Here is a 10,482-nt window from a genome sequence, read left to right as displayed (position 1 = left end):
GTTAGAAACAGGCAGTATGGATACTCTTCCATCCCTGAGAAGGGTACAGTACTGCTGGTGTGGCAGATGCTCTATAGACACACCAGATGGTCAACTCTGGTGTTTCATCCATCCGCTGTACTTCCCTGTTCTAGGCAGAATTATTATAATCATGTTCACTCATTTTTTAATTACTGAAGCAAAAACAAATCTATTTCTTCAAACAACAACATCAATTTTGGGTTGGCTAGAACTGGTTACTTTGGTCTGTCTTAACTTTCACCATGGATTATAAAATGTGATTTCAGCAACATGAAGTTCCAGTGGTGCCTGCCATGCAATATTGAATTACAACAACCCTTATGACACCCCCCCCCCCCCAATTAATTGGAAAATAAATGGCTTTTAAAGCAAATTACAACACCCACCTACACAACATTGAGAAGAGAGAACCACTTGGCTAAGGGATCCACACTGGAGAACTGCACACACACGTACACACCAAGCAGAACTCCTCTCCTTCATCATGAATTCAACAGACCTCCCCAACCAAGCAAATGCCCCAAAATGGATCAAACTACTTCATAAAGTAAGGCATTAAACCGTGGGAATTAAAGTGGAAAGTGAAAAGCAGGTGGACGCAGAGAGGCATCTGCAGGCGGAAGATAGGGGTCAAAGGCTCTTCTTGGGCAGGATGTGGAAAGGAGAGGCCTTGATCTTGTCAGGGACAGGGGCAAGAGCAGCACTCTCTTCAACAGTGTGAAGAATTGGCCACTTAATTGCAACACTTAAACTGCAATTGGATGTCCAAGCTCCTCACCCTATCTCTAAGGCTGAGCCCGGCCACCCTACGGAGGAAGCTCATTTCGGCCGCTTGTATACGCGACCGTTCTTTCGGTCACTACCCAAAGCTCGTGACCATAGGTGAGGGTTGGGACGTAGATCGACCAGTAAATCGAGAGCTTCGCCTTCCGGCTCAGCTCCTTCTTCACCACAACGGTCCGGTGCAACGCCCGCATTACTGCTGACGCTGCACCGATCCGCCTGTCGATCTCACGCTCCCTTCTACCCTCACTCGTGAACAAGACCCCAAGATACCTGAACTCCTTCACTTGGGGCAAAGACTAGTTCCCAACCCGGAGGGAGCAATCCACCGTTTTCCGGCAGAGAACCATGGCCTCGGACTTGGAGGTGCTGACTCTCATCCCGGCCGCTTCACACTCGGCTGCAAACCGCTCCAGTGCGTGCTGAAGGTCACGGTCCGATGAAGCCAGCAGAACCACATCATCCGCAAAAAGAAGAGATGCGATTCTGAGGTCACCAAACCGGACACTCTCCTCACCTCGGCTGCGCCTTGAGATCCTGTCCATGAATACCACAAACCCAATTCTGTGATTAACCTTGGTGGCAACACAAATACCACAAGATTTTCTGTGGATTAATAGGTAGGTGCCATCAAGCAGGTGGAATTTTGATTAAAGAGATCACCTCCCTAGTGACTCCACTCATTATGAAACCTGATGGACATGGTCATTGATGGCAAATCACAAGCGATTGTCATCAAAATGTACAACATACCTGAGATTTTTCATGGAATTTAAGCCATGACCGATGATACTAAATTATAAGATTCAATTCATGAATTTGAAGACTAGGTACTTAAAAAGCCAGTGGTTCCTCTGGTGCTGGCATCATTGGGGTGGAATTCACTGGTCTAGACAGAAACCATAGACCAGGGCAGTGCTGATTTCCCAAAATGGCACTAAAAATTGTGGGGCAATTTGGCATGCTGAATGAAGCAGTAATGAAAATTGAGGTGCAAATTGGAGCTTTATATTAAGCTGGAGTCAGCAGCCATCACAAAAGGCCCTTTAAATCACATTTTTATTCAATGAGTCAGCAGTCGCCGGCTTGAGAGGGGCAGTGCATAACCGTGCTTTATCGCCAGTACCGGTCTGATCTGGGTTCGAAAGGGTTTCTTAAAAAAGAGAAAGAAAGATAGGGGCCTCATTTGCAAACAAGTTCTCCTAGCAGGCATTTGCAAAAAGCACAAGAAGCAGTTCAGATATATAAGAAAATCTCTACTCTCGCACTGTAAACCCCTTCATCTAGAGATTACGGAGAACACCGATGCTACCGATTTTGCAACTGATAAGAGACAATAGCCGTGCTGTGGAGAGAGGAGTTTCGTGAAAATACACCAAAATGTAAGTGTCTTTAAGCACTGCGGAACACAAGCCACAACCATGAGTCCTCAAATTCAAAACTGTGGCCTTTCAAGGCCTCCATGCCCCAGGACATGCCTATCAGTGGAGAAGAAAACATCAGAAACAAGGACAGTTAGCCTCTTGCACCACAAGGCTGTGAGCCTGAATACACAATGCTATGATAGAACAGAGAGGACTGTCCCTCAGAGTGAGATGAGCTCTAAAGCTGGCGAAATGGTCATATAGGTTAAATTGACAAACTGATTGACTTGAAAATCTTTATTTCCTCATATCCATAACTTTTCAGGAAAAAGGCAGAATAAATTGGAGCACAACTGGTAACAGTGCACAAATTTTAATGACATTCGGAGGAGGGGCATCTGTACAACATGAACGATGAACAGAAAGGAACATGCAGGTGTATTACACTGCAGCTCGCAACAGGGAGCCATTGGCTTCAGTTTATTGAATTCCAACCAGCCCACATCTTCCCACTAAAATATTCGAATGGCCGGTAAAATAAACAAGAAAATAAAAATACATTATTTTATATCTGGAAAGAGAGCAAGATGAAATTTAAAGAAAACTGATGTTTTAATCTTCTGCAGATTTATAGCAGTAATGGCATAAGCAGTAAGTATGATAATGTACTTTAATGGATTTAATTCCCGGGACGATAGCCTCCAATATAGACTCAAGCGCTTAAATGATCCATTTGCCCAAAAGTTTGAATGCACCTCTAGTGGGTGAAATCTTCGAGAGATGATGGTAAAGATCTCTGTGGGATAGCTGAAGATTAGTCTGAAAACACACTTTTCAATTTGAATTTCACAATCATTTTGTTTAGACCGTTGCCACTGGATATTCAAAACTATACCAATGACCTGTTCCCTCTAAAAATGACATATTGTATGTCGTAATGGTCGGTCTCCAAGAACAAACTGCTTAAGTTTTCCAGAAACGTAAAAAATTTTGCACAGCAGTGCAGAAAGTTCACTTGATCGGTTCTTGAAAATGAGAAAAAGATATTTCATAATTGATCTCTTCCGTGAACGGGAGAACGTTCTGAGAATGGGGGACCCCCCCACCATTGATGCATTCCAAGAGAAATCAATTTCCATTCCATGCAAACGCTCCACAAATGCTCTCCGCCACTGGCCCTTGCTCAGATTTGGTTTCAATCATGTTACTGCTTTGCTATTGATGCTACTCCTCTACAGCTATGATTTAACCGGGGTCTGACATACTTATGGCTAGAACGTTGCACGCTACCATCACACATTTATAATGCAATAAAAATAACTGAGAAGATAACAGGCAAAATACACAGCAACAAATGCTTGCTTATCTCTTGCCTTTCAGCAGTTATCATATTTTCCCCTCACTTTAAATATCATTACAGATCCTTTTTTTGTATTAATAATTTGCCCAACTCCCCCCCCCCCCCACATAAAACAAAAAAGCACCTAGGGAAAGGAAATGAAACTTTTTTTTTTGTTTTTATTTTTTAACATTTGAACATAAAGACACTACTGTTGAAAAATATAGTTTTGGTTTACTATATAATGTGGAGAGAGAGAGAGAGAGAGAGCACATTAAACTCCCCCCACCACCCCAACCCAGGAGGGGAAAAAAAAAACGAACAAAAAAACCCTTGCCCAGCTCCTTGTGCCCACAGTAACAGACCGCTACGGGAAGGGAGAAGATAATTTAGTTCTTTTTTTGCCAATTTCCCGTCCGGGATGAATCCCAATGGAAGGAATCTGTTCTTGGCTCGTGTAGTTCTGGGGTGTGGAGGTCTCCGGTGGCGTGAAGGAGGGGGCGACTGGAAACGCAAGCTATCCGCCAACAGGAACGGGACGGGAGGGTGCCTTGTATTTCTTGATCCAGCCTTGAAGGAGCGAAGCGACAGTCTGGGCTCAGAACCTCAAGTGGGATTTGTGTTTCACCATGTACCTACGTGTGGGAAGAAACGAGAGGAAGTCAATTCAACAGACACGGTAACGCAGGTGGCATTACAAAAAATACACCTCCTTTCTAGTGACAGAGACCACGGTTTAGAGCTTAGGAATACGAAAGCCCTCATCTGGTGCCCTCTTACCTAAAGAATATCAAGAATTCAAGATTTAGGTAAGCATGCCGTTTTGTTCTTCGACACTGCAGTTAAGCTACTGTAGAGCGACTCAGTTTGGCTACATCTCCTTACGGTGATACTTCAGAGGGGGAAATTACTACCACGCAATTTTAACACATGCACACACACACACGGGCACGGACATACGCGTACACACACACACACACACACACACACACACACACACACACACACACACACACGTGGAAACGCACAGACTAAAACACGTGAGTACATACAGTTGTGTTCAAAATAATAGCAGTCCAACATGACTTACCAGATCAATCACTGTTTTTGGTAGAAAATATATTACTACATGGCAAATAATTTACCAGTAGGTGTAGTAGAGTCATAGAAAACCAACAGACCCAACATTCATGATACACATGCTCCTGAGTCTGTGTAATTGAATAATTAATTGAAAGAGGCGTGTTCAAAATAATAGCAGTGTGGAGTTCAATTAGTGAGGTCATTCATTCTGTGAAAAAACAGGTGTGAATCAGGTGGCCCTTATTTAAGGATGAAGCCAGCACATGTTTGCATGCATTTCTCTCTGAAAACCTGAGAAAAATGGGTTGTTCCAGACATTGTTCAAAAGAACAGCGTACTTTGATTAAAACGTTGATTGGAGAGGGAAAAACGTATAAAGAAGTGCAGAAAATAATAGGCTAAAATGATCTCAATGCTTTAAAATGGAAAGCAAAACCAGAGAGACGTGGAAGAAAAACGAAAGACTACCATCCGAATGGATCGAAGAATAGCCAGAATGGCAAAGACTCAGCCAATGATCAGCTCCAGGGTGATCAAAGACAGTCTGAAGTTACCGGTGAGTACTGTGACAATTAGAAGACACCTGTGTGAAGCTAATCTATCGGCAAGAAGCCCCTGCAAAGTCCCACTGTTAAAAAAAAGACACATGCTGAAGAGGATACAATTCGCCAAAGAACACATCAACTGGCCTAAAGAGAAATGGAGAAACATTTTGTGGACTGATGAAAGATTTTTCTTTTTCGGTCCAAGGGACGCAAGCAGTTTGTCAGACGACCACCAAACACTGAATTCAAGCTACAGTACACTCTGAAGACAGTGAAGCATGGTGGTGCAAGCATCATGATATGGGGATGTTTCTCTTACTATGGTGTCGGGCCTATTTATCGCATACAAGGGATCATGGATCAGTTTGCCTATATCAAAATACTTGAAGAGGTCATAGGCCTTATGCCGAAGAGGAAATGCCCTTGAAATGGGTGTTTCAACAAGACAACGACCCCAAACACACCAGTAAGCGAGCAGCATCTTGGTTCCAGACCATTGACCGATTGAAAACGTGTGCGGTGACATCAGAAAGTTTCTGAGGCAAAACCAAGAAATGCAGAGGAATTGTGGAATGTTGTCAAATCATCTTGGGCTGAAATACCTGTTCATAGGTGCCAGAAGTTGATCGATTCCATGCAAGACAGATGTGAAGCAGTTCACAGAAACCGTGGTTATACAACTAAATATTAGTTTAGTGATTCACAGGAATGCTAAATCCTGAAGATTTTTCAGTTTATACAGTAAATATTTGAGTTTGTAAAGAAAAATGCAGACACTGCTATTTTTTTGAAAAGCCCAATATACATTTTTCTTCATTTTCTGTAAAGTAATAAAAAAATTGACACATTTTTCTTCATGTTTTGATTTAGGATATAATGTGCAGTGTTCCCAATGCATCAAAATAAAAACTATTATAAGGATTTTGAGCTTTACTCACGTTTTTAAACACACTGCTATTATTTTGAACACAACTGTACATGTACACACAGAGGCATGCACAGAAGGCCTATAAAAATGCTCCGTCTTATCGGAATCTCAGCCTTATCTCGTCTGCACACGTGTCCCTAATCCCGGCAGCTGTTAACCGGGCGGTCCTGTATCGAACGTGCCACTGACCGGTCGAGCGTTTCCCAGAAGCGCAGGAACACAGGCCGGTCCAGGTGACGTTTGTGGTGGCTGAGCTCCAGAACGGTCACGTCCCACTTCTGCACGTTAGGGTCGGTCTTGGCCTCGTCGTACTTCAAGTGAAAAGCTCGGACTGTGGGGTAAGGGGTGTGGAAACCGGGTATTATGCACTGCGAGAACCTGAAATCAGCCTACACCATATCATTACTCTCACATTAAGATTACCGTTTTTCTTCTTTAAGAATGGAATAATACAGAAGCATTCAGTCTTTTGAAACAACATTGAATAATTTATTGACACAAAGAATGAATAATACTCTGGCAGCCATTCCAGTCTAACAAACAATTTCTAAGGCATTCATTAGGAAGTAAACTCCACAAGACACTTACCCACATCTAAAACAAAATTAGTTGGACTATATCCAGATTTTCAGACCATCATACCATTATTGAAAATTGCCAACAATACAAGGTATATCGTTTTCAGAGTAACAACTGAAAAATGTTGACGTACTAAGATGTAATTCCAGCAGGTCATAAATAATTCACTGCATATCCATGTTGTTGTATAACATTTGAATTATGGCAACTGAATCCAGCAATTTTGGATGGAGACGGGACTCACTTTTTGCAAAAATATCGACAGGCGATCCATCGGGCAAAAGCCACGGCCAGCCCTTGAACTGCCAGGCAGGACCCTGCACAAACACGGCCACCACACGGTCCCTAAGGAGGAGATTCAGCCGCTCAAGAATTCACTCAACATGACAGATGGGCGAAGACAAATCAATTCATCTGATCGAGTTATGGAGACATAGTCACTCAACAACATCTGGGTGCCTTTAGGCCAAGCCGTGATTGGGTTTACTTCAGGAGATAATAGCCACAGATGACATTAACCCGGCGGCGAGCGCAAGCACACCCAGACTGCCAGTCTAAAGGAAAATAAAAAATAATGGTCGACTGTGAGACTCAACGTGCGAATGACCTACATATGATTCATATGCGCATAACACACAATGCAACGTTCGGAGGGAAGACTTTATTTTTAGAGTAAAGGCGGGGAAACTACCTACCCGTGTAACCTCCGACTAAAAGTCTGCGCTCCTCAAAAGCCACTGGCGTATTTTTCAGAACTTTAATATCTGGTGGTGTTCTTTCTCTTTTAAACTTTTAATAAGCTGAAGAGACACCTTCTTATTTATTCTAGTACGTACAGTACATGTAGCTCTCCAATCACCTCCAGCAGATGGGGTGGATCTGCCAAGGAGAATGTCTCACAGCACAACACAACTAAGCTGCTGTGTGGGAAGGGTGCTAAAGTGATATTACGGCAAAGTACGTAACATTTCATGAGGGAATACGCTTGAATCCGGGGGGGGGTAGATGGGAGGGGTACCCCAGGTGTTTTCAGGTCTAGCCGTTTATATTGGGGGCGGGGGTGGTTGGGGGGGGGGGGGGATAATTCAAATGTCAATCCTTTTTCAATTATGCATTTCTCAATAAAAAAACAAATGTATTAAAAAAAAAAAAGGTCCTGTGCAATTTCATTTCCCCATTTTGTGGAACCTTTTTTAATAAATTTTGGAATGGATGAGACGTTGGGAGGGAGAAGCTTGTGTGATGTGTGAGTTTGTGTGTGCGTGTACGTGTTTCTGCGTGTCCACCCATGAGAACAGAGTCCTCTGTCAGCCATATGAAGCCCTAAGGATATATTTGCATCTCATTAATATGGTCTTCATGTTAAGAGTTGCTGATCAGGGCTTCCCACGTTCACGGACTCTTCCGCGAGTGTCAGGAGTGAAATCGGTCTCCTTCGCTACAGTCCCGTTGTCATGGTTCTTTTAATTATTGATGCCTTCCTTCCGCACTGGGAAAAGGCTCTCCCATATTTTCTGTATGAATGCGTATTGTGCTTTTATTTTCATCTCGACTTCCTTGACCTGCGACGCATTTTCTTTATACTTATTCTTACAACAGCAGCTTAAAAGCAGCTTGGGAGAAGGGCGCTATTACAGCAAAATTTGAGAAATGTAATGCTGAAATATGGTTTGATCTGGGGGGCTGGGATGTAGCTAGGATGGATACCCCAGGAGTTTTCATGTTTAGTCATTTATTTGGGGAAAGAAATATCAATGTTAATCACTTTCCATTATGAATTTCTCAGTGAAAACATTTATCTATTTTAAAAAAGCAGCGTGAAAGATTTGTGAAAGAGCGTTACTTACCAATCCTGTGGCGCCAGTTTGAGGGGCTGGTCGATGACACGGTAAGGCACGGTGACGCTGAGCGTGGCACCTCCAGGCTGGACCTGGTCCTTCCTTCTCTGGAGCAGGACCTCGTTGTCCCTCTGGATGCCCTGCTTCTTCTTCTCCTCCGACGTCACAAACCTAAGGAGTGCGGAGGGGTTGATGAGTGAGGAGTGATTACATTAGAAGAAGATATACTTTATTGAGCCCTGCGGGGTAACTTGTCCTCTGCATTCGACCCATCCTAGTTATAGAAGCATGCAGCCATTTAATAAATTATAACAGTCACTGGAGAATGACTGAGTGCCGCCTTTATTTTTGTCTATATTACACTGGGCTATAGCACCCACATTTTATTTTACATTTTTTTGGTTAGTGAGTCTTTCTTTTTGCCACTTAGGAGCAGAAGGCAGCCACAGTGCAGCGCCTGGGGAGCAATGTTGGGTTAAAGGCCTTGCTCAAGGGCCAACAGCTATGCGATCTTATGGTTACATCAGGGCTGAACCACCAACCTTCTGGGTACCAGTCATGTACCTTAGCCACTATGTTACAGGCTGCCCTACATTACAGTTAGCATTACACTGACCTGGCTGATGCTTTTGTTTAAAGCGAATTTCAGCTGATAAGGCCAAGTAGGGGCAAATCCCTGCTAGGGTTTAGGGCCTCATTCAACAACTGCACTGATCTTACTGTGGCTACACTGGGGCCACAAACCTTCAAGGACCCAGTCAAGGACCTTAGCCACTAGGCTATAGTGCTACTACAAGGCTACCTCATGTCTCCCCTTTGCGAATACCCAGAATTTTATACCCCTTTTAATACCCCTTCCACACACTTAAAAAAAAAACCTCCTGCTCCAGAAAAAGAGGGCACAGGCTTGCTAACCCTCTTCAGCAAAGGGGATGAATGCGACGAAGAAAACCCTGACTAAAACCTCTTGCCGCATTGGCAATTGAAATTATGCTTGCCGTCATGCTTCAGGGAAGACTCGGGCGAGATTTTATAGGCCGAAATACGTTTATACAGCCGGACAGGTACGGAAACAATTGAGTATCTTGGCTCGGAGGTACAATGGCCGCAGCCAACCAGTGTGTTATACTGCCAGCTCTGGGATCCCCAGCCGAATATGCCACCCGGTAGCTCCTTGCCCAGGTGATCATTTCTCCGAGGTGTGACGGCTGTCAGGGCACAATTAGGCCCTGCGCTCCAGCCGAGGGAACTCTTTATCAACGCTTCGATCCGGCCATCCTACCAAAGCGTTTCTGTTCAGAACAATCGACTCTCGGCCCTTCTTAAGCGACCGCTAACAATGGCTCTAATTGTGGCATTTCAATGCCCGGCCTTATTTGGCACGATGGCGGAGGGCGGGCCACGCTTCGATCGCTGACGCAGTGAAGTGGCCTTTCTGCTTTCTGCGTATTGGAAAAGCAGCCTTTTAAAGGTCTCCATCCTGCAGCTGCTGCTGCCAATGCAAGCGACGGCAATGGGCAAATACCTCAGAAAGCTTCTTTTTGTAGGTCATCTGTCAAAGACAACAATTACAAAGGAAGGAAAAAAATAACAACCCCTCTCATTATACATTCACTGCCTGCTAGAGAATCCAAAAACTATTTTTTAAAAAAGAACAATTTTTTTTTAATAGCGCTGTACTGAGTGAAAATGCCTACAGTCCGCCTCATTAACCGCCTGGTCAGCGTATCATCAACAAAGAAATGCTCCCAGAAACATTACGACTAATTTTCAAAGTTGAATATTATTCCCTTTTGCACTTTCTAGAACTTTCTAAAAGAAAATTCTCATTTAATCTCATACTGCGTTCTCACAAGCTCTCCCAAGCGTGCTCCGCCTGTACCGTATGGCCTTTGAGCGGTTTATACTGGTAGTGTGTAGCGGTTTACTTTCTGTGGGGATTCCTGAACCTAGATCTTTTCCAGCTGTGTCAGGCATCCTCAGGGCCTCGAGCCTCAGTTAC

General features: G+C 43.8%; 1 protein-coding gene across 1 annotated transcript in view; it reads right to left on the bottom strand.

The window, feature by feature from the left end:
- Nucleotides 1-2,450: 2,450 nt before the first annotated feature.
- The window catches only part of cdc73 (cell division cycle 73, Paf1/RNA polymerase II complex component, homolog (S. cerevisiae)), a 70,842-nt gene continuing 62,810 nt past the window's right edge, over nucleotides 2,451-10,482 (bottom strand). The window contains exons 14-17 of the mRNA XM_061243473.1: nucleotides 8,490-8,651; nucleotides 6,887-6,987; nucleotides 6,253-6,394; nucleotides 2,451-4,142 (exon numbers count right to left, since the gene is read on the bottom strand). Coding sequence (XP_061099457.1) covers nucleotides 4,106-4,142; nucleotides 6,253-6,394; nucleotides 6,887-6,987; nucleotides 8,490-8,651 — 442 coding nt within the window. The 3' untranslated portion in view covers nucleotides 2,451-4,105. The remainder of the gene's footprint in view (nucleotides 4,143-6,252; nucleotides 6,395-6,886; nucleotides 6,988-8,489; nucleotides 8,652-10,482) is intronic.

This window comes from Conger conger, chromosome 5 (assembly GCF_963514075.1).
Source record: "Conger conger chromosome 5, fConCon1.1, whole genome shotgun sequence".
NCBI lineage: Eukaryota > Metazoa > Chordata > Actinopteri > Anguilliformes > Congridae > Conger > Conger conger.
The sequence above is the reverse complement of the archived record's forward strand: the minus strand, read 5'-3'. Positions and strand labels throughout refer to the sequence as shown.